At 31.6% G+C, this 25,188-nt stretch overlaps 1 protein-coding gene, 2 long non-coding RNA genes and 1 pseudogene across 7 annotated transcripts; all 4 read left to right on the plus strand.

The window, feature by feature from the left end:
- Positions 1 to 8,002: 8,002 nt before the first annotated feature.
- On the plus strand, positions 8,003 to 10,545 carry LOC129314965 (putative disease resistance protein RGA4). Its single transcript, XM_054958450.1, has one exon. The coding sequence runs from the start codon at positions 8,036 to 8,038 to the stop codon at positions 9,452 to 9,454; it is 1,419 nt and encodes a 472-aa protein (XP_054814425.1). The 5' UTR covers positions 8,003 to 8,035; the 3' UTR covers positions 9,455 to 10,545.
- A 224-nt stretch (positions 10,546 to 10,769) lies between these two features.
- LOC129314865 (uncharacterized) lies at positions 10,770 to 14,017 on the plus strand. The gene is made up of 5 exons (XR_008594303.1): positions 10,770 to 11,780; positions 11,869 to 12,156; positions 12,246 to 12,388; positions 12,809 to 12,886; positions 12,980 to 14,017. It is a non-coding gene; the product is annotated as an uncharacterized LOC129314865 (long non-coding RNA).
- A 7,612-nt stretch (positions 14,018 to 21,629) lies between these two features.
- LOC129316707 (putative disease resistance protein RGA3) lies at positions 21,630 to 22,960 on the plus strand (annotated as a pseudogene).
- LOC129314878 (uncharacterized) lies at positions 22,960 to 25,177 on the plus strand. Of its 5 annotated transcripts, XR_008594309.1 has the most exons (5): positions 22,966 to 23,771; positions 23,910 to 23,963; positions 24,281 to 24,638; positions 24,722 to 24,806; positions 24,898 to 25,177. It is a non-coding gene; the product is annotated as an uncharacterized LOC129314878 (long non-coding RNA). The 5 variants fall into 5 exon arrangements; XR_008594306.1 differs by having other exon boundaries at positions 22,960 to 23,771; positions 23,910 to 24,638; XR_008594308.1 differs by having other exon boundaries at positions 22,969 to 23,963.
- The last annotated feature ends 11 nt before the right edge of the window (positions 25,178 to 25,188 follow it).

The raw sequence follows: 25,188 nt of genomic DNA on the forward strand, positions 1-25,188 counted from the left end.
GCTTGATAGGTTAAGTTTCCTTAGAGTTTCACCTATTCTAACTCAATAACATGAGAAGGATTGGGTTGATATTTCTTAAGCTGACTCACATGGAACACCTTATAAACACCTGATAAACTCAACGGTAAGGCAATCTGATAGGCAGTAGGTCCCAACTCCTCTAAAATCTCAAAGGGACCAATAAACCTGAGAGTTAATTTCTTAGCCTTTATCGATCTCCCAATGCCAGTCATTGGTGTGACCTTAAAAAACACATGATCACTAACTAAAAATTCCAACAGTCTTCTACGCCGATTTGCATAACTCTTTTGTCGACTCTGAGCTGTCAACAACTTTTGCTTAATCAATTGAATCTTTTGGGTTGTTTGGTCTACCAAATCTAGACCCAATAAACTTCTCTCGCTCAATTCTGTCCAAGATAAAAGCGATTAACATTTTTTTCCATATAATGCCTCATATGGAGCCATTCCAATATTAGAATGAAAACTGTTATTGTAAGCAAATTTCGCTAACAGTAGATGTGTATCCCAACTGCCTTTCAACTCTAAGGCACAAGCTTGCAACATATCCTCGAGAGTTTGGATAGTCCTTTCAGTCTGGCCATCCGTCTGTGGATGATAGGCCATGCTAAATCTCAACTTAGTGCCCATTGCTCTTTGCAACACTCTCCAGAAATTTAATGTAAACCTTGGATCGTGGTCAGAGACAATATCTTTTGGCACCACATAAAGTCTCACTATCTCAATAACATAGATCTCAGCATACTTCTCAAGTGAATAGGTAGTCTTCACTATAAGAAATGCGCTGATTTCGCAACTAATGACCCAAGAGTTTGAATAATTAAATTCAAACTTATAGTATTTTTTAATATAATTGTGGAACATACAATCCCATTTTTATATTATTTTTTCCCTATCTCTTTCTCCCTCTCACGTTGCTCCATCTTCTCACACAAGGGTGTTTATTTTCTTTTTCTTCAAGTATGCTCCAACTTTCCTGTTTAGATTAGCATTTAAAAAATTATTTAATTACAAAATTAATTTCATAGTTATTTCCTAATAATTTTAGCTTTCTAATGATATGATTATTTTGTAGAGTAGAGTAAATATTCTGATGGATTAAAAATACATGTTGAAGTTGTTAGGGATATAATAAATATTATAAAGTATTTTTCTTTAGGTTGAAACTCATATTTAATAATTTTTGAGTTAGACTCTAGATTTATATGGTTGAATTTATGTTGAATTTAAGATGAAGGGATAAATCTCTAATTATTAAATATTTATTTAAGTATGAATAGGTATTTCTAAGGCTATAGAATGGTGATTTGAGGCTTCAGGGTAATTCTTTAATTTTTAATTTATTTTTTGGATGAATTTTTAGAATATAGGTTGATGAAATTGTGATACTAGAAGTGATTTAAGGCTTAAATATAGTTTATTAGAGTATGAGAATTCTAGAAAAGAATTTGAAAAGTTAAATGAGGCATAAACCTTAAATTAGTGTTAATATGGATATTAGACCTAAGACTTTCTAACTCTTTAAATTAGAGTTATTTATTAATTTTAATGTAAAATTAATATATAGTATTATGAAATAATTATGTAGATTGTATTGATAAAGAGAGTGGTGAAAGAGGAGTTGTGAAAGGAAACTTGTTCAAAATACAAAGTAATCATTATTAATGTGTTGTGATGGGTGTGTGTGTGTGATTGGTTATGCATTGTTTTGTTGTTTGGAAAAATTATGAGTTGTTGGAAATAAATACTGGTATACATACTTGTTTAGAATTACTACCAAGTGAGTTAAAAATTTATATTTATTTATTATGATGAGATATTATTATTCAGTTATATTCTTGTTCGAATGTTTAAATGATGTATGACTTGTCAGGGTATTTAATATATGATATTATTGAGAATTTTTGTCTGGTTAATTACTATCATGTGGTAAGCCCTCATTGGACCTAATGAGTGGTATGTAGCTTGGTCCAACTCACCTTTGGTCGGGTGATTTGGTGTCCAGGCAAAGCGAAAGGAGGATATGTAGTCATATAATTAAATATTTGTTTGGTTTATTTGAAAATATTATTTGGTTAAATGTTTTTGTGTGCCCACTTAGCAGTTGCATGATTAGTTACATCCACATACATCATTACATATTAATTTTTAATTACTGAGACTTTTAAGTCTCATTCCCGTGGTTAATATTTTTACAAGAGCGAGTCTGACCAAGAAAGTACTAGAAGTGTAACTTTGGTGTATGAGATACTACCTTTTACATTGCCTCTTATTTTGGATTATGTAATGTATCTAATATCAGCTTAGGACATATTTTAATTTGTAGAGTATATAGACTCTAATCTTTTTTATTAACTGCATTTATATGACCAAGAGGATCATGTCTGTCCCTCTTGATCCTTGACCTGATTTGAATATCATGTCATGAGGATCCTGTCTATCCCTCATGGTTCTAATTTCTTTTTTAAATATTAATAACATAACCAAATTTACTTGGAAGCATTGAGTATTGAGTAAAAAGGTATTTATAATATGAACGGTGTATATCCTATAATTATATTTTGTGAAGGATAAGTGTTGGATTATGGTGGATGCTATGTAGGCCCATTTTGGGTATTGTTGAACCAGTATTCTTTAGGAAGTGTTAGTACTTAGTACTTAAACAAGACTTGTGGTATATTGTTTTAGATGTACATTTGGGTCACATAACATCAAAAAATTGTATTTAGGAATTGTTTAGGATTTTGCCACCTTTAAATAGGCTTCTGCACTAAATGCTAATTTAAAAACTTAGTTTCTTTGATATGAAATTTTTTACGTTGTTTTTCATTAAGTAAAATTTTATTATAAATATATTTTTAATTATCATGGTAGAGCTTATTCATTATGTTAAATTCTTTCTACTATGATAGACTATTTGTAAAATGTTTGATTTATATGATAAATTTTTTCCTACCATAGTAGAGTTTTAAAAGAAGTTTTGTTATTTATTATCATGGTAGAAATTCTTTCTACCATGATAAGAGTTCAATGATGTAAAAATAATTTATTAACTAATAATTTATGAAAAATCAGTTTGAAAATGTTAGGGTGTTACAAAAAGGGTCAAAATGCTTTGTTTTAATAACTTTAAGGGCAAAATTTCTCTAACAAAAATGTTAAAGTGTTGGGTGCTTCTCGAAAAATATTTTAAGATAAAAATGCACCTTAACTCTCTTTTTAAAAGCATATTTACGTAGATAACAAATTTTACGTAGGATACTATATTAATAAGTAATTAATAATACTATTTTAAAAAATAAAATAAGTAACTAGTAATGTTGGCAGCGCACAAGGTAACAAGCATTAACATTAAGAGTAGGGTAATCAACATTAACATGTCAATGCATAAAATTTAGGAAAAATGACAATAAAATGCCCCTAAATTATATAAATAACAAGTTAATCTCTTAAAATATTATAATTTCACTAAAATTCTTAGAGACCTTTGTGTCAATAAGTGTTATATTGAAAAGACTATTTTGCACTTATTGACAAGTTGTGATTTTTTATTTAATTTTTGTGATTCTTTAAATAAAATTGTTATTCCTTAAACAAAAATTATGATTGGAGCTTGTTATTTTGAGAACTTATTTTTTAAATATAGAAATTACACTTTACAAATTATAATTTTTTATTCAAATCTTGCGATGTATAGAACAAAAGTTGTCATTTCTTAAGCAAAAATTATGATTTAGACTTTTTTTTAATAACAAAAATTACATTTGACAAGTTGTAATTTTTTGTTTAACTCTTATGATTTATAAAATAAAAGTTATGATTGCAACTTATTTTCAATAATAAAAATTACACTTGATAAGTTGTAATTTTTTATTCAACTCTTGAGATTCATTGAATAAAAATTATTATTCGTTAAGCAAAAGTTAGAATTGGAGCTTATTATTTTCAATAATAGTAAAATGGCCTTTTTATTTTAAAATTTATTGACATAGAAGTCCCTAAAAATTTTAATAGAATTATAGTATTTTGAGAAATTAGATTATCATTTACATAATTCGGGAGATTTTATTGTCATTTTTTTAAAATTTACATCAAAATGTCAATCTTTTTATCACTATACTATAAACTTAATATATACATCAAAACTTAAATAAAAAACTTAACTATTTTTTTTAATAATTATGCGTTTATTTTTCTGGGTAAAAAGTGTGGACATTAATTTTAGCCCCCAATTTTCAGATGAATTTTCACTTTTAGCCCCCACATCACATGATGGCTTCTAGATCTATCCCAAATAATAATATATTATATTGTAAGTTAATGCACAAATGAGTCAGAAATATGGTAATAGAAATGAGCTGTACTAGCTAATTAAAATTAGCGGGAGCGATAAAAGCTCTAATTACTTGAATAAATAGATGAGAGCCTACTTTTTGCACTATAAAAGAGAAATAAGATGATCTGTTAGTTTTACTGTAAGCACAACAAAAAGAAAAACAGATGTAATTTCAGAAGAAGTATATATTTTACATATGGAGTTGATATCCGTAGAAGAGAAAGCGTTGATGGCCATGATTAACTGAAATGTAAAAGAAAAGAAGATGAAAAATCGTCCACAAAGTCGTCTTAAACTCATTAAAGAAGCTTAAACTCATTAAATGCTTTGTCTTGACGAGCTTCAAATCCATTCTTTCTATGCTCTGACATCACTGCCTGAAGGAACTCTCAACCTTAGATCTTTACAGACACTACGGATATTTGACTGTACAATGTTTAAGGAAGATGGCAAAAGGAAGGATGTTAAGACTGGTCCAAAGTTGTTCACATCCCAAATGTTCATGTCGATTAAGGAATTGGTGTCTCTACCCTCAAAATTCAAGATACTGCATCGACTGTTAATATAAAGGAATGTAATAAAGAATGGGGAAAATTCATAAGACAATGATTTCTCTTCTCTTTCTAAAGTCACTCCCTATTGTTGTTAGAAATAACCTTTTTTTTTATATATATATGTGTGATGTGACCCAATTGAAATTGGAGCTGTCTCAAACTTTTTCATCATCCTTCTCACACATGTAATTAACTTGATTGTTTGCTTCCTGTACTATATTTGTGGAATATCATGAGCTGATAGTTTGGGGGAGTCAGGTCATGATCTCCTACGAGAAGCAATGACACAAAATGTGCTTTTCAAACATTGGGTTATTGGTTTAGGATCCTTGTTTGATTCTTGAAGACATTGCATATGGTTTGGAGATTGTTAAACAAATATGAACTGTAGTTGGTGGTGATGCTGTTTAAAATTCCTGAGCATGATAGTTTTAGAGACTTTTCTTGATCATAGATGGCAACTGTAGTTGGTGCTTGTTTAAAAACAAACGACCTCTAAACATATAATTTTGTAATTTTCAGGTTAATATAAAACACCCCAAAATTGATGATAGTGATGCAAGAAGCTATAGGAATCTCACTAGGAATGGCGACTATGAAGTAGACTTTAGATAATGAAATTTAGGACCTGTTTGCTCATCCAACTTTTCACATATAAGAAGTTACTTTGCACTTTCGAAATGTCCAAAGTTATTTGAGTAACAATTGACAACCCAAAGTGATTTTATTGAAAGCACATCCAAATGAGACCAAAAGTGAATTTGGCCAATGTTGATGATATAAGGAGCTTTTGAGATCTTCATCCAACTAATGCCTTTTAATCGTGGTCTAACTAGTTATGAAAATACAGTATAGCCAAACAACAAAAAAGATTATTGAGTAATAATTCTAGGGAGATAATAAATTATATATAGTTCGCTGCCTTCCAATATTTCAGTGCATGTTGTTGATGAATTCCGATTATCATTTCTCCTGCCAAATTATTCATGTGAATTAAATTGAACCCTAGACGTTTCATATAGACTTGGTGGGTCATAGCTAACAATTCTGTTGAACTTGCTCGGATTTGACTTGAATTTTTTTTTTATTGTAAATAAAATGTCATTTTTTGGTGTTCAATCTTAAAATTTTTTAAATTTATTCAGATTGGCTTAATAATATAATATATGCTAGATATGTGCAGTTATTCTTTAATAATAATTATATACTTTTTTATTTTTAGCATAAAACACATATATTAAGTAAAGAATGATTTTTTATTCTCTTTTCCATCTTATTCTATTCATTGCTCAATTAGTCTTGAAGAGATTTTTCTTCCTATGCACTCAAAAGGAGAAATACAAGAAAAACCCTAATTGAAATATGCTCACGGGCAAGGCCAAGCCTTTCATCAACATTTCTTTTTCTTTTTTTATTTTTGATAGAATAGAGAGATAAACCCAATATATTAAAAGCAAATTACACAAGTTGGGGTTGAAATGCTAAACTATCAGAAAGCACTAAACTCCTTAAATACAAAGGAGCAACCTCAAACAAAGAAGAAGAAGAAGAAATCCTTTCCTTACCTAGTTTGTTTGCCATTTGGTTTTGTTCACGCTTCACATGCTGAATTTTCAATTCCACTACAGCATATTAAGAATTTAGACTTGGAATTTGCACATGGTGCCGAATATCAAAGGCCCAAACACCCAGCGTGAAACACCTGGAGATTCGCGTACATCTCAAAAAGCTCTCACTTGTTTTCTTAATGAATGATTTGTTTTTAATGAGAAGAGAATCTTATATTCAAAAGTTAAAGACCTTCCTCGTAAGCGAAGTTTCAAACTTTCAACAAATAGAAGAGTAGGGGATCAAGAAAGGGATAATGATTATTACCTAGGGTTTTCGTAAGGAACATTGTAGTATGAAGAGCTAAAAACTCATTAAAGATCCAAGGTTGTCAATTTTAATTCAGTTTTGATGGTCAATTCTTGTTAATTTCATTTAAAAAAACCTACCATCATCCCTGGTGCCACACGCTGTCACCACATGTTGATAGAGTTCTGGTGCTAACAAAGTAAGCAACAATCGTTAACACTTTTAAGAGATGATAATGAGAATTTGAACCTATGACTTCTTGATTCACCAAAATTTTGAAGACTATTAAATCAATAAAATCCTTTAGGTTTCGTTTGGATGAAGGAAAAAATAGAAAGAAAATACAGAGGAAGGAAAACTGGAAGGAAAAATTTTCAAAAATAGTAATTTTTTAATTATTTTTAAGAGTCTTCTCCTCTATTTTTTCTTCCTTTGTATTTTTCTCGTCATTCAAATGATAGGCTAGTAATATTATGCAAAATAATATATATATATATATATTATAAATTTAATTTTCAATATTTTTATGAAAGCTATTAAATTCAGAAACATTGTTGTCAATTTTAAACAATTACTTGCCAATATTATACCATTGATTCAAAAACTTGTCAATATCATTAGAATGTTTGAAACATGCACGGGCAAGGCAGGTATCAAAATCTATGCCCTCGAAGTAGATAAGCATGTATCTGTCCCCACCTTTCACTTTGAGAAAAATAAAGCATCTCTATTGTTCTTTTCTTTCTATCTATTCCCATCACAAGTTTTATAGAGCTAATTAACTTCCACATTCCTTGTAAATAAAGTTGTTTTTACAAGTAATCAACAAACTGTACTCTTCTTTCCAATAACATCCCTCTTAATTAGAAATGTTCCTGTAATTATGGCATTTTCTGTTGGACTAATTAATTAAAATCGTCAGAAATTCATAAATGCATTAGTAGCTTGAGATAGAATACATAGCCGTTACTTGTATAAAGCTATTTCACAAAGCAAATATGAGAATCATTTTATTATTTTCTTTCTAAGTAACAAGAGCCTTGCATCAATTATTCATTACAAGTGGAGAAAAGAATTTGGTCTTTAACTTCGTTGAATGACAGAAGCATCAAACATTCTTTTGCTCTCATGTATGAAGCATAAAAAAACGAGATTATATAAATATGTTTCATTTTGGGAGGTATGTTATCACATATCACCAAACAATTATTCATATTACTCTCCTCATACAATAACAAACCCCATCAATTGCATTTGCTATCGAATTAATGGAAGCCATTGCTGATAGAGTCATTGGGCTATTGGGCTCTTTGGCTTTTAAAGAGCTTGATATTCTTTGCAACTTCCAAGATGATTTAGAGAGCATGAACAGCATGGTCTCTGCAATCAAAGCAGTACTTCGTGATGCTGAGGCAAAGGACATGAAGGATAATCTGATCAATGACTGGCTAGTGAAGCTCAAAGATGTGCTACTTGATGCAGAAGACTTGTTGGATGCTTACTCCGCAGATGAGCTTGCTAGGGAAGTGATGACTAAAGGCAAAAGAGCCAAAGGGGTACGTATATTCTTCTCTAAATCCAATCGAATTGTTTGTGCTGCTAAAATAGGTCATGAGATTCGGGCAATCAGGAAGAAACTTGATGGCATTTTCAATGAGAAAAACAATCTGCATTTGAGTAAAATCTCATCCACTGCTTCCATTGAGTCTCATGACTGTAGGGAAACCTACTCGTTTGTGAGGGAGGAAGATGTTGTAGGAAGAGACGAGGAAAGGAAGCATCTTGTTAGTACCCTTTTAGACCTTGATGTGAAAACTAATGTTTCTGTGGTACCCATAGTTGGGATTGGAGGATTGGGGAAGACTACACTTGCTCAACAAGTGTATAATGATGAGGCTATCAAAAAGCATTTTGAGCTAATGAAGTGGGTTTGCGTGTCTGATGAATCCTCTGAATTTAACAATAAGAAGGTAGCTCAAAACATAATTGGACATGAAATAGGTGGTGACGTGGAGAAAGTCACAGAGGCTTTAAGAGACAAGATTGAGGGGAAACTTTTTCTGCTTGTGTTAGATGACTTCTGGAATGAGGATCGTGAGAAATGGCTTAAATTAGAAAGCCTGTTAAGGGGAGGAAAAAAGGGAAGCATGATTATTGTGACCACGCGTAGTAAAATAGTAGCACAAATAATGGGCACATTTGTACCTCTTTACTTAGATGATTTGGATTTTAAAAACTCTTGGGAGCTATTTCATAGAATGGCTTTTAAGGATGGGAAAGAACCAGATAATCAAGAGTTGGTAGGTATTGGAAGGGACATTGTGAGAAAATGTGCAGGAGTTCCCCTTGCCATAAGAACTATTGGTAGCCTCTTGTTCACTAAAAAGATGGGAGTGAGTGAATGGTCATATTTTAGGGATAATGATCTTGCAAGTATAGATTCTGATGACAAGAATAAAATCTATTCTATCCTTAAACTTAGTTATGATCATCTTCCCTCCCATTTGAAAAATTGCTTTGCATTTTGCTCTCTGTTTCCTAAAGATTATGTGATTGAGAGAACAACACTTGTTCAACTATGGATGGCTGAGGGGTTCATTCAACCCTTGGATAAACATAGATGCATGGAAGATGTTGGTGACGAGTACTTCAAGAGTTATTGTCAAGGTGCTTGTTTCAAGATGTGACGCTAGATGCTTACGGTGATATAGAGTCATGTAAGATGCATGACCTTATACATGATCTAGCACGATCACTCGTTAAAAATGAGTGTTACATTATCACAAGTAGTGAAATGGAAGAAAACTTCAATGATAGGATTCGTCATATGTCATGTCATTTAAAGACTGGTAGTTATTGGGAGTTCCTGGTTGATGATGACAAGACAAAGAGAGTGAGAACAATTATGCCTCAAGTGAGTTGTAAAGGTATCTCAAGTAATTCCCCTCTTTTAAATTTCTTTCATTTAATATGTGGTTCTACAGCATCATTTCCAAAGTACTTGCGTGTTTTGTGTTTAAAAGCATTTAACATTCCAGAGAGTATAGGAGAACTAAAGCGTTTGAGATATCTTGATTTATCATATAATAATTGTCTTGAGAAACTTCCTTAGGCAATTGCTAAGTTACATAACTTACAAACCCTGAAAGTTAATCATTGTAAAATGTTAAAAGAGTTGCCAAGAGATATCAAGAAGATGGTAAGTCTCAGACATTTTGAATTTCATGATTGTGAGAGGTTGGAATATATGCCATGTGGTTTAGGATGCTTGACTAATCTTCAAACATTGAGAAGATTTATAGTGAATGAAAGGAAAGGTAGTGCAAGGATAGGGAGCTGCAAAATCTCAAAGGCCTGAGGGGTTTACTATGTATTAAAAACTTAGAAAGGCAGCGGTGTAACACTAAGGAGGTTGAGTATGTGAAGTTGTTGAATGACATGTTAGGTCTTCGAGAATTGCAACTAATGTGGCTATCGGATGAAGAAATTGAAGGTAAATATTGGGAAGAAGAGATACATGATAAGGATGCGATAATTTTGCAAGCTTTACAGCCTCCTTGCACAATTATAGATCTGAGTATAAATAGATATTGTGGCAAACAATTATCAAATTGGATAGAGCTTTTGTCATCCTTGCAACGGCTTACACTCAACAATTGCTTTGCTTTAGCATCACTTCCTGATTCAATGGGGAGCCTGACATCATTGCAAAGACTTTCAATCATTACTTGCTCGACTTTGGCATCACTTCCTGATTCAATAGGGAGCCTGAAATCATTGCAAGAACTTTCAATCATTAATTGCTCTACTTTGGCATCACTTCCTGATTCAATGGGGAGCCTGACATCATTGCAAGAACTTTCAATTCACTGATTGCTCTGCTTTGGCATCACTTCCTGATTCAATGGGGAGCCTGACATCATTGCAAGACTTTCAATCAGTAATTGCTCTGCTTTGGCATCACTTCCTGATTCAATGGGGAGCCTGACATCATTGCAAAGACTTTCAATCAGTAATTGCTCTGCTTTGGCATCACTTCCTGATTCAATGGGGAGCCTGACATCATTGCAAAGACTTTCAATCATTACTTGCTCTGCTTTGGCATCACTTCCTGATTCAATGGGGAGCCTGAAATCATTACAAGACTTTCAATCATTGATTGCTCTGCTTTGGCATCACTTCCTGATTCAATGGGGAGCCTGACATCATTGCAAGAACTTTTCATCTATAGTTGCTCTGCTTTGGCATCACTTCCTGATTCAATGGGGAGCCTGACATCATTGCAAAGACTTTCAATCAGTAATTGCTCTGCTTTGGCATCACTTCCTGATTCAATGGGGAGCCTGACATCATTGCAAAGACTTTCAATCATAATTGCTCTGCTTTGGCATCACTTCCTGATTCAATGGGGAGCCTGACATCATTGCAAGAACTTTCAATCAGTGATTGCTCTGCTTTGGCATCACTTCCTGATTCAATGGGGAGCCCGACATCATTGCAAAGACTTTCAATCAGTAATTGCTCTGCTTTGGCATCACTTCCTGATTCAATGGGGAGCCTGACATCATTGCAAGAACTTTCAATCAGTGATTGCTCTGCTTTGGCATCACTTCCTGATTCAATGGGGAGCCCGACATCATTGCAAAGACTTTCAATCAGTAATTGCTCTGCTTTGGCATCACTTCCTGATTCAATGGGGAGCCTGACATCATTGCGAGAACTTTTCATCTATAGTTGCTCTGCTTTGGCATCACTTCCTGATTCAATGGGGAGCCTGACATCATTGCAAGACTTTCAATCAGTAATTGCTCTGCTTTGGCATCACTTCCTGATTCAATAGGGAGCCTGAAATCATTACAAGCATTGAAAATCATATGATGCTCTTCTTTGATGAAAAGATATGGACGCAAATTAGAGAGGGCAAATTGGCCAAGAATTTCTCACATCCCAAGCGTTATTATATACGATAATTAAAGATTCAGATTCTTTATCTTCCATTCAAGGCAACTCAAGGTATTTTATCTACAAACATTTTTGTTCTCTTCGTGGGTAGTTAAACGTAACTTTCTTACATAGCATTGCCATTTTCCTTGTCCTGCAGTCTATCTGTTTTTGTTTGTGACATTTCTATGTTACATCTTTAAGAGAAGATGCGCCCCCACTTCTGCTGCTTCTTGTCGGTGGCCACTTTCTAATGAAATTGCGTATGGCAAGTGGATTGTTCTTTTGCTGGAGGATCTGCTTCCAAGTTGAGGCTTGAATTGTTCTTCTTGTTCGTGCCTTTTGCTTTCCTGGTTGTTTCCTTATAGACTCTGTTTGCTGCATCTTTCAATGAAGATCTTTTGCTCGGAAAAAAAAAAAAAAACTGCTTCCCTTCCAATCAATTTTGGTATTGTTTTCTGCATCTTTCAATGAAGATCTTTTGCTTAATTGAGATTGCATAATATCATCAATTAAAAAGGGCTGGTTATATCATAGCTTTTTACGAGTTGAACTTCTCGAAGCTCCGACAAATCACTATAGATGGAAGCATGAACTGAGGAAAATTTTTTCAGTTCTGTCTGCATATACTCTGATTAAGGAGAAGACCATGGCTTCTTAAAATTCTTCATAAATACAAGGTCAGAACAACTTACTCTATACTCTTCATATATTTTTTAAAATTATATATTGACCATCCTTAACCAATACTTATATTGAATATCATAATTAATGAATTTTTTTAAAAAAACAGAGTTGGTAGAGTCAAAATACTTTTATAGAAATATAATATGCTAAATGATAAGAAATGTTTTCTTAAACACTTGTTGGCATGTTTTTTTTTTTAAAAAAAAAAAATTAGTCTAACGCACTAACAAAGTATCTTCTCAAAAAGGCTTTTATTAAATCCTCATTCGATAAATTTTGAAATTGATTATAAATTAGTCCAAACCAGTAATAAAAGTTTTCAATTAATTTTCTCAGTCACCGACACGAGAACAATTATATTTGATCCCACATTAATTGTTTATCTCGTGCTATTGATGAATGTTTCTGCTTAGGAATGAGAAAGACAAGTACATAATTTTAAGATGTGGTAAAGGCGAAGTGATATTGAAGGAAGCACTAATTGCTGCACTGTAAGTTAATTAATAGCTCAAATTCTTCAAATATTCATCAAAATGCCTTCATTCTCACAATATTCCAAATCATTTTTTCATTGATTCTTGCAGTCTTTTGCCTCTTGCGTGTGCCTTGATTTCTTTGAGGATGTTGGTCGCTGCTTTTTAGAGGCCAACTTCCACTTTCTGTGTATTTTGAAAACAAAGTCCCATTTAACATTCAGCTATTTTAGTCAATTGATTATTCTTGAGCATTAGGTCTTTAAAGTCATTGTCGAAGTTTTTTGAAGTCACAGCAGTCCTCTTTTTGTCCTTTAGGATGGGTTGAGCTGTATAATTCTCAATATGTTGAACAACCATTTCTTTATAAGGCTTGTCAAAGGGAGGTGAAACTGACACCCTTTAAACTTGATTTGTTGTTTCCATAACCTACATATATTATCATTTTTCATAGTATATACCACTTTGGTTTCAGAATAAAAGTGAATTAGCAGAAATACAAATCAGTTATTTAAATTGTATGAGAAATATTGGGAAGAAATTAGTGGGGGAGAGTTTAAGATACATCCTTTTGTTCGCTAAAAGCTACAAGCTTTTTGCTTGTAGGATTGTTCTGTGATTCTGTCCACTCTTGTACTTGAAGCAGAGAAATTACTTTTAGGCCATCGTTTAATTTCAAGAAATATTGTATTTTTCTGTATCTTGTACAAAAGTCTTCATCATCAAAACTATACAAGACATCGGTAAAAATAGAAGCATGCCAAGTTTTCGTATTTATCGGAAACAAAAAAACTTGCTCAACCCAAAATGTCATCTACGCTAAGTAGGCTTGCACTTTCGGGAGGCAGCTGTACAACCTGCAAATTCTCAGTGTTTAATGTAAGCCATAGGAGGCTGCATCACATATTTTAAACAACGTAAAGCAAAACTAAGTTATGGCCAAAGCACCGGAGTAAACAGTAACTTAACCTATATTTTACTGTCGTAAATGTCAAGTGCTTCAATCTTTAATTCGCACTAGGTTGTCAAGTGCTGCTGCTATTATATTTCATTTAACATAAGCTAAGGCACAAGACTTGGGTAAAACATATCCATGTCTCAGCAAGTCATGGAAAAATTTGATAGCAAACACTTGTTTCTGTGTTTTCTCCTCTTTCACCGACAGCTTTTGGCATGTAAGATTGTTCTATTGTTCTTGAAACAGACAAAAATTACTCTTAGCCTCTCTTTTCTTCTTCTTCTTCTAGTGGATATTACACTTTCAGTATCTAAGTTATCTCAATCAATAAAACTCTACAAGACATTAGTTCGCTAGAAGCATGTCAATTGTGTTTAATTTGGTCCATCAAATTTACGTGGACTTTTGACAGAAAGATATGGTTGACAATTGGAGCGTATAGACCCGTCGGGCATTTCTCACACTCCACGTGTTGGTATTTATTGAATAAAGAATTGAATTCCTCATCTCCTTTTTCAACCATTGACTCTTTTTCTCTTTTTATGGATATTTTTCACTTTTCACCCAGCATTTTTCTTCCTTGAATTTTTTTTCCTTCTTGAACTTTCTCTTTTTATTGTTCATGTGTGTCTTTCTATTAAAAGAAATTTTATTTAAATTTTTAATCCCTATAATTTTTTTTCATATTTTCATTACTTATAGTGTCAAAAAGATTGTGTCACTTTGATTTGTTAAGTCTCTATAATTTTAATTTTTAAGTGGTTTTAGTCCCTATAAATACTGAAAACACTAAAAAAATTATGAGGACTAAAAGCAAAATCTAATAAAATTATAGGAATCAAAAATTATGTTTTTTAAAAAACAAAACACTTATACTCTCCTTTAGTAAAAATTATGAGTCTTGCTTGTAAACAATTTTAAAATAGATTTTGGCCTCCATCCATTAGCTTCTTGATCTATCTATGTTTGAGATATGATTGGATATTAAATTTGAAGATCTTTTTAATAAAAATTCAAATTTTGATTTACTACTAGCTTCTAACTTCTATTAGAGTCAACTCTTGTTGGTTTCTTTTTAAACTTTTCATATAATATTGGGTTATATTGAAAAATATATTACTGGAAACAACTATGAGTTCCTCTTTTATTTTACCATAAAAATTCCAAGATAAAAAAAAAGCCATGTCTTCTGTTAACATTTGAATACATGTTTTTTCTTTTAATTTTTCAATTTTGTACTAACTCTTAACCTTTTAAAATATGAATCACGAATTATCAATAGGGTTGGATCCGGAGAAAATGATTTTTTCCGTTCACAATAAGAGAGACTAGAGAAGATACTTATCGTTGAAATTGAGATTATTCACAATGAATGTGTGTTTCCCAGTTCACATTGACACAAAAGGATAAGTTTTATAGTTCATTTTTGAAGTTGAAATATAACATATCCTTTCAATTCTATTTATAAATAGATTTCAACATGCTTTAAAGAAATTAAGAGAATTTTTAAAACTCACTAACTTTGTCAAAAAAAAATTTAACTTTATTTTATCATATATATATATATATATATTGTCTCACTAACATATAATGGAAGTAAAAAAAAACTTATGATAAAAAATAAATGACATGCCTTATAAATATAACAAAAAAAAATCTTCTCTCTAATTGCTTTAGAAATAAGTTCCAAAAAAGTATTATATAGTTTTATCGAGTGCTTTTAAAAATTATGTTTTACACTTATTTCAAATCACAGTTAAGAAAATAAATAAAACATTAAGAAAATATCTAGACGCGAATTGTAAACCATTGAAAAGTGACTGTGTGAGTACGGATATGGGTCTAGTTTGAAATATAATTTCAGCCACATGCACATGCACATACATGCACCTGTTTCCAGCTATCATTATTCCTCTCAACTAATTTGTCGAAATCACAATGAATTATTACCAATCGAACGTGTCATCCTGTTCACCCATGGATGTGCCAGTGGAGCTAAAGGATAAGGATGGACCCTGGCCTGCTTCATTTTGAAATTATTATTTTTTTTGCTAATTTTATTATTCTTGTTAATCTCAGCTTTATATCTTTTCTTTTTTATTTTCTCGTCAAAGACACATATTCTTTATATATGTATATAGCAATATATATTTCCCATTTTTTATTACATAAATTTCTTAATTCTTAGCTCCAAATTAAATAATTATTCAATAATAATAATTAAATTTGATTTTTAAGAATTAAATTATTATTCGACAATTATTATTAGGTTCTCAACGTTTATTAGTTATATATTTTTGAATTTGAATTACGAAGATAATGAATTACTATGAAGGAAGGAAACCTCAGGCCTCGACATCTTATACTTGTCTGTAGTGGGCTGGAATCATTAGTGCTCATCATCCCGATTTAAATTTTTTTATTTTTATTTTATATTTATTGAAATTAAAAATTATAAAGTTGTAAAAAGCTTTAATAAACCTTTTTATTACCAACGGAGAATCCAAATTGAAAATTTTAATTGACAATTTTTTTAAAAAATATGTTTTTTTTAAAATAGTGCTAGTTAGGATATTATCTTTATTTTTAATATTATATTTATTAAAATAAAAGTTTATAAATAAAAATTTTGATCCTGAGTTAATCAAAAAATTGAAAGAAAATGTTTAAAAATTACAAAAAAAAAATCAAAAAAAGGCCAACAAACAGAGTTTGGTTTGTTAGTAAGAGTTGTGGGTTTTGAGTTCAGACTTTAGAGACATGCCTTGAACTTTTGAGGCTTAACTCAATTAAATGTTGTTTTTAAATGAAAATATTGGCTGTCATGATTATTTGAAGTGTAAAACAGAAAAAGATGAGAAAACTTTTTAGTTTTTAGTAATTGTCGGGGACTAAAATATTGCATATTGATAATCGGTGCACGCTGGCAAGTCCGAGCACATGCATGAATGCACCTAGCCAGGTACCATTGTTCCTCAATCTACTTGTCAATGAAGACTGATAGTTGAATGCGACTTGCAGATGAGGGAAACACTTGAAGTTGCAGAGGCACTAACATAACTTGATACTACCCATAGGCGCAGTTTCTCACATCCCTCTCCTCTTACAAACCTCTCGTTTCACTTGCAAAGGAGCCAATGGAAGCCATTAGAGTTGGGGTTGTTGGGGTCTTTGGCTTCAAAGGAGCTGGACATTGTTTGCAACTTCCAAGAAGATTTGCAACTTCAGATAAGTTTAAGAGGATTAATTAATTCAAATTAAGTTTTAATGAACTTTAAAGTACAAATTTTTAAGAATTTACAAATTCAGTTCTTAATTTTACAATTTTATTATAATAAATTTGTAATTTATTTTTTAAATTTTAACTTAATTGGAGAATAAATAAATTTATTTTTTCTGTTAAAATTTAAAATACAAGTTACAAATTTATACAATAAAATTGTAAAATTAAGAGTTGAATTTATAAACTCTTGAAGTTTGACACTTTAAAATTAATTGGGACCTAATTTAAATCAAAATACTTCTATAGATATATAATATTGCTACATGATAAGAAATGTTTTCTTAAATACGTGTTGGCATGTTTTTTTTCTTAATTAGTCTAACGCACTAACGAATTATCTTCTTAGAAAGGCTTTTATTAAATCCTCATTCGATAAATTCTCAAATTGATTGAAATTAGGTAAAACCAGTCATGAAAGTTTTCAATTACTTTTCTTAGTCATCGACACGAGAACAATTATACTTGATCTTACATTAATTGATTATCTCGTGCTTACACTTATATGTTGCTCTTGTTTGGTAGCGTTTTCCAGATTCAATAGGGAAGTCTATCATCATTGCAACAACTTACACTAATACGTTGCACTGCTATGGCATCATTTCCATATTCAATAGGTAGTCTATCATCATTGCAACGATTTCATCTTGAAGACTTTGACATCACTTCCAAATTCAATAAGAAGTTTATCAGCATTGCAAGAACTTATACTCAAAGATTGCTCTGCTTTGATATCACTTCCAGATTCAATAGGGCATTTGTCGTCATTGCAAGAACTTACATTTGAATATCGCTCTCCCTTGGCATCACTCCCAAATTCAATAGAGTTTGTTATCATTGCAAAAATTGACAATCAGAGGATGCTCTGCCTTGATTAAAAGATATGGACACCATTTAAAGAGGGAAAATTGGCCCGGAATTGCTCACATCCCAAGGGTTTTTATACGATGATTAAATAATCATTTCTTTGTCTTCCATTTAAAGTTTTTTTGTTATATTCTTTGGTAGTTCAACATAATTTTGTTACATTGCATTTACTGTTTTCCTTGTCATGCAGTCTCTATTTGACTTTGTTTGTGACAAATACTATTTTTTTCTATATAAAAGGCCAAAACATTATATTAACTAGCCACTTTGATCAGGTGATTATCATATCACTATCATTAGCAAAAATATTAATAAGTAATTAAAAATATTATATTTATATTTATATTAAAAATATCTTACTAAAATATTAATAATTATATATAATAATTTAAATATTATTATACTTTGCAAATCTTTACACCAAATTCACAAGTAACTTTTGAGATTTACAATTTCTTTAAAAAAAAAAAAATTAGAACTTGACAGGTGTATTTGTTATTCAAAAGTAAATACAATTTTTTACAAATAAATAATTGAGTTGTTAAAAATAATCTATTTATAATTCTTGGATACTTTGAGTTGTTAATTTTTTTAAGGTTAAAATGCATAAAACCCCTTAAACTTTGAGATATTTACATATAACTCCCTTTACTTTTAAAATTTTAAAATTAATCCCCTAGCCTTTAATTTTATTTTACAAAACCCCCTATCATAAATTTTTTAACAAAGTTTGAAACTAGGCTATAAGACAATAATAGACATATTAAACATACATTACATCAATTAAATAATTAATTTATAACTACTTATTCACCAATTTACAATTATAATTTTAACTTTTTACAACTATAACTTCATATATTCAATAGTTAAATAATTATGCACTATTAACAAAGCTTAATATTAGTTGTTTACAATTACTTTATCAGAAACTTATAACTATAACTTTAACTTTTTACAACTATAACTTAACATATGTAATAGTTAAGTTGATCAATTTAATTTAATTATTACATATGTGAAGTTACAACTATAAAAAGTTAAAGTTGTAGTGTAAATTATTAATAAAGTAGCTATAAATTATTTGATTTATGAATGTAGATATGTTTAAGAGGAGCATTATTGTCCTTTTATGCAAATTTCAAATTAAACTAAGGTCCCAAGGGACCTAGTTATGGCTTTTGAATTTCGCAAGACTTATTTGTAAATAAGTCAGCTTCATGAAACCTATATGTAATTTCTCTTTAAAAAATGTCACTTGTGAATATATAGAATGTCAATTATAAATATACATGAAGAATCTTAATTGTAAATTAATGATTTAAAGACTCTCTCATGTTTCTAATATCTATTCATAAGTGATTTTTCATAAATTCACAAGTAATTTTCAAAAATTCATAAATGGTTATCCTTAAATTCATAAGTTATAATGTATAAATTTTTAAAACTATCTATTCATTTACAATTGACTTTTCATATATTCATAAGAGAGTTCCATTAAATTCACAATTAACTTTCCTTAAATTCATGAATGACTTTTTATTGATTATTTCAATAATTAGAAGTATTTTAATTAAAAATAAAGATCATGGTCCTTCTCTAGTACTTCAATATTTTGAGGTCTTCAATTATCATTAATGTCTTTACAAATTTTAGAATTGTCATTTTCCCAACTATTAAATATTAAAATATTAATATTTTAATAAGATATTATTAAAAATTATATTATTTTAAATTATTTACCGCTGTTGTTATCAATAATGGTGATTTAATAATAACAAGTTTTCTTTACAAATGATGGTATTAGATTCTTTACTTTTTCTCACAAGTTTTCTTTGGCCCCTCATTTCTCACTTTTAAATCTTCATTGCAGCACTAGGTACATGGTTTGGCATCACCAAGTCAAAAATCTAATTATAAAGTTCTCTCAAGTTTCTTATACTTTTTTATCCACGAATTGCTTCACTGTAAGTCAATTAATAGCTCAAATTCTTCAAATCTTTCATCAAAATCCCTTCATTCTTACATAGCATTCTTTGTTTCCATTGTTTCTTGCAGTCTTTACCTCTTGCTGGTGCTTTCATTTCTTGGAGGAAGTCGTTGCTGGTTGTTGGAGGCCACCTTCCACGATCTGTGTATTTTGCTGATAAACTCCCATTTAACATTCGGTTTCTTTACTCAATTTGGTTGTTCTTGAGAATAATATCTTTTAAGTTGAAATGGAAGTCACCCCTTTCTTCTTCCAAAGTCTCTTTCTCTTCTATGAATACCCATAATAAAGTTCCATAATGCTAATTATGAGCTTTAGCATTCCTTATAATTCCCATAACCTCTGCAAGGACTTAAATGCATTGCCTGTTAGCCTGAATCGTTTTCGCATGAAATTTTTCAGGAATAAGAATTTCAATATTCTCTTAAAGTAAGAGTTTTTTCTTTAGTTTCTTGCCAAAAGTCATTGTCGGAGTTTTTAAAGTCATTGCAGTCCATTTTTTTGGTCCTTCCGGAGGGGTTCATCTGCATAATTTTCAATATGTTGAATGCTCATTCGTGAGATGATTAAGCTCAACATGATATATATTACTGATCTAACCATGGGTGCATCTCTAAGTTGTCTAATTATAATTTCTTTCTAGGAGGGAGATCTTTACAAAATGACATATGCACCCATCATTTTGTGGGGTACCGTAAAGCTGTACGTATTGATCAAGGTTATAATCGCAACTTTTTTTTAGGTTTTTATGGTGGGACTCAACAATTTGAACTTGTCATGTGATAGTTGCACTTGATTTTTGATTGACAGTTAAAAAAATTATATAGTTAATATTCATGACAAAAATTCTAACATGACTACATATATACTCCTCCGCTTAAAAATGTAAGTATTTTTTAAAAAAAGTTAAATATTAAAAAAATGTAAGATATTTTTAATGTTTAAAATATTATTATTTTTTTTTCAAAATACCCCTAATAAATAATCACTTTATATATGTTGTAAAGTAAAACACCCTATTAAATAAATGTAGATAAGAAAAGATGATGTTAATTTGAAAACAAATAATTACTTTATTAGGAGGTGAGATTCAGTTAAAAATATATACATCCATGATCACAAAGTCTCTTTTTTGGTGGAACATAAACTTTCCTTTTTGTAAACCTTTTCTTCAATATGGTTTTCTTTTACTGATATTTTTAATTTTGTACTTAATCTTTTAATTTGAAATTAAAAGCATTAAATTTATCATTATAGCAGTTGGAGCCACAATCCAACGTTACGCCTTAAACTAACGTTTTTATGAGTTCAATGACTAAATTGATTTTCTTAACATTGCTTAAAAAAATCTTCATAAGCCAATTCTCCAATCACTTGCCATATCGATAAGAAAGCCACAAGTTTAATATGCTCTATTAATAGTGCATGGACCTAAAAGACGGAGTGAAAGGCTTATGATTGAGGTTAGTTGTAACGCATTGTTTGTTCAAGAAAGACACAAAAGCTAGGGGATACTGTGAAAAACTTGTGATTGAGATTACTTGTAACGCATTAACAAGGAATAAATAGAGGGATTGCTAATGAAATCAATCCCAATTGCAATGCTGACTCGAAAGTATAAAAGCATCAGACAGTGTGGGTCTGTCTTCCGCTTGTTAATTACGATATGAGTTCATCACATACTGCCCAGGAATCAATCCCAATAACTTTCTCCTCACACAAACCCCATCAACATATTGGACATGAAACATGTGGTGACATGGAGAAAGTCGCAAAGGCTTTAAAAGAGATGATTGATAGGGAACTTTTTCTGCTTGTGCTAGAGGACGTCTGGAATGAGGACCGTGAGAAATGGCTTGAATTAGAAAACCTGTTGATGGGAGGAAAAAAGGGAAGCATGATTATTGTGACCACGCGTGGTAAAAAAGTGGCACAAATAATGGGCACACTTGTACCTCTTTACTTAGATGATTTGGATTTTAAAAACTCTTGGGAGCTATTCCGTAGAGTGGCTTTTCGAGAGGGGAAAGAACCACATAATCAAGAGTTGGTAGGGACATTGTGAGAAAATGTGCAGAAGTTCCACTTGCCATAAGAACTGTTGGTAGCCTCTTGTTCACTACAAAGTTGTGAGTGAGTGAATGGTCATATTTTAGGGATAACGAGCTTGCAGAGATAGATTTAAAACTGGAGAAAAATATCCTGTCTATTCTTAAACTAGTTATGATCACCTTCCCTCCCATTTGAAAAATTGCTTTGCATTTTGTTCTCTATTTCCCAAGGATTATGAGATTGAGAGAAGAACACTTATTCAAGTATGGATAGCTGAAAGATTTATTCGACCTTTGGATAGAAATAGATGCATGGAAGATGTTGGTGACGAGTACTTCAAGGAGTTATTGTCAAGGTGCTTGTTTCAAGATGTGAGGCTAGATGGCCATGGTGACATAGAGTCGTGCAAGATGCATGACCTCATACATGATCTAGCATGGTCAATCACCAAAAATGAGTGTTGCATTTTCACAAGTGAAAGAGTAGGAGAAGAAAACTTTGGTGCAAGGATACGTCATGTGTCAAGCCATTTTGACGGGGAATGGAAATTTTTAATCAATAATGTCAAGACTAACAAAATAAGAACAGTTATGTCGGTTGTAGGGTGGATGGTAATAATCCCATGTGATTCTTTGCATGCTTCAATTTGTGAGTCTACAATATTGTTTCCGAAGTTGCGTGTATTGGCTCTAAACAATAATGGAGATGCAAAAATTCCAAAGTTTATTGGAGAATTAAAGCATGTAAGATATCTTGATTTATCAGATAACGAAAGTCTTGAGAAGCTTCCGCAGGAAATTACTGAGTTACATAACTTGCGGACACTAAAACTTAATTGGTGTTTGATTTTAAATGAATTGCAAAGAGATATTAAGAAGATGGTTAGTCTGAGACATATTGAATTGCTTGGTTGTGATAAGTTGCAATATATGCCATGTGGTTTAGGATGTTTGACTAATCTTCAAACACTAACAACATTCGTGGTGGACAAAAAGAGCGGTGGTGCCCGGATAAGTGAGGTACATGATCTCAATGGCTTGAGGGGGCAAATAACAATCGAAAACTTAGAAAGGCAGCGGAGTAATACGAAAGAGGTTGAATATGTGAAGTACTGGATGGCATGCCATGTCTTCAAGGATTATGTCTATTGTGGTGGTCCGAAAGCCGAAATGATTATACAGAAGAAGATATGCATGACAAAGATGGGATAATTTTAGAAGCTTTAGAGCCTCCTCAAACAATCAAAGCATTGCGTATAAATAGATTTTGCGGCAAATGGCTACCAGATTGGATACGGAATCTCACCTCACTGCAAATGCTAGATGTTCGTGGTTGCTCTGCTTTGGCATTACTTCAAGATTCAATAAAAAGTCTGTCATCATTGCAAGAACTTACACTCGAAGTTTGCTCTGCTTTGGTATCACTTCCAGGTTCAATTGGTAGTCTATCTTCATTGCGAGAACTTACACTCAAAGGTTGCTCTGCTTTGGCATCACTCCCTGATTCAATAGGGAGTCTATCATCATTGCAGAAACTTGCACTTATAGATTGCGATGCTTTGGTATCACTTCCAAATTCAATAGGGAGTTTGACATCATTACACGAACTGACTCTCGGTGGCTGCTATGCTTTGACAGAATGATATGGACGCCAATTAGAGAGGATGAATTGGCCGGGAATTGCTTACAACCCAATGGTTTTTATTTAAGATGATTAAAGAATTGGTTCCTCTATCTTCCATTAGAAGTTTATCAAGGTATTTTATCTACAACTTTTTTGTTCTCTTCGTGGGTAGTAGTTCAACGTAATTTTCTTGAATTGCATTTACTTTTTTCCTTGTCCTGATGTCTCTATCTGTTTTTTTGGTGTGATGTTTCTATGTTACGTCTTCAAGAGAAGATGCTGCCAGTTCTGCTTGTTCTTGTTGGAGGCGACTTTCTAATCATGTGTAATTTGTTCATAAGGACCAGATTATATTTTCACTATCAAATTGTGGAAGTAAAATGGATTGTTCTGGTGCATTAGGATCTACTTCAAAGCTGTGGTTTGAATTGGGGGTTTTTTCTTTTTTTTTTCGTTTTTTTTTTCTTTCTTTAGAAACTGTTTCACTTGTAATCAATTCTCGTATTGTTTTCTTGTATATTAGTTCAAACCAGTAAGGAAAGTTTTCAAATACTTGGGCTAGGCATCTGCAAGAGAACAATTGCATTTGATCTTACATTAATTGATTATCTCGTGCTGTTGATGAAAAATGTTTCTCCTTAGGAATGACAAAGACGAGCATAAATTCAAGACGTGTTAAAGGCAAAGCGATGTAGAAGGAAGCAGAAACAAAAAATTACAATTATGAAGATTCACTTGAATTTTCTAACTTCAAGAAGCTACATCAAATGAATTGAAATCAATGTGTTGACTATGGAAGATTGCCTAGTAGAGAATCAGTAGAGAATCTCACATCATTACAATATATGGATTTTGAAGTTTGTGTAATTGGACATCAGAGATAGGAAATGTTGGTGAAGGGACGATGATTGGAGGTCGCCATGGCCTATGGTTCACTTCTTTATAAGTTCATATTCAACTCATACAGAATTGGTGTCCTTCAGTTGAAACAAAAATGATGGTATTAGATTCATTGCTGTTTTTCTCACAAGTTTTTTTCTTTTTTTGGTCCCCTTTTCTCACGTTTTTAAATCTTCCGTGCAGCGCTAGGCACATGGTTTGGGATTATCTGTCCGAAAATAACGTTCTCTCAAAGTCTCCTACTTTTGTGACCACTAATTGCTTCACTGTAAGTTAATTAATAGCTCAAATTCTTCATATCTTTCATCAAAAGCCCTTCATTGTAACATCGCCTTCTTTATTTTCATTGTTTCTTGCAGTCTTTACCTCTCGCAAGTGCATTAATTACTTGGAGAATGTTGTTGCTGCTTGCTGGCGGCCACCTTCCACTTTCTCTGTATTTTGCTAATAAACTCCCATTTGACATTCAGTTATTTTAGTCAATTTGGTGGTTCTTGAGTATTTGATCTTTAAAGTCATTGTCAGAGTTTTTAATAGTCATTATAGTCCCTTTTTTATCCTTTAGGAGGAGTCGAGCTGTATAATTCTTAAAATGATGAATGCTCATTCATGAGATGGATTAACCTCAGCATTATATTACAGTTCTAATC

This window comes from Prosopis cineraria, unplaced genomic scaffold (genome assembly GCF_029017545.1).
Source record: "Prosopis cineraria cultivar Desert tree isolate PC_DT_omini unplaced genomic scaffold, ASM2901754v1 PC7, whole genome shotgun sequence".
Classification (NCBI taxonomy): domain Eukaryota; kingdom Viridiplantae; phylum Streptophyta; class Magnoliopsida; order Fabales; family Fabaceae; genus Prosopis; species Prosopis cineraria.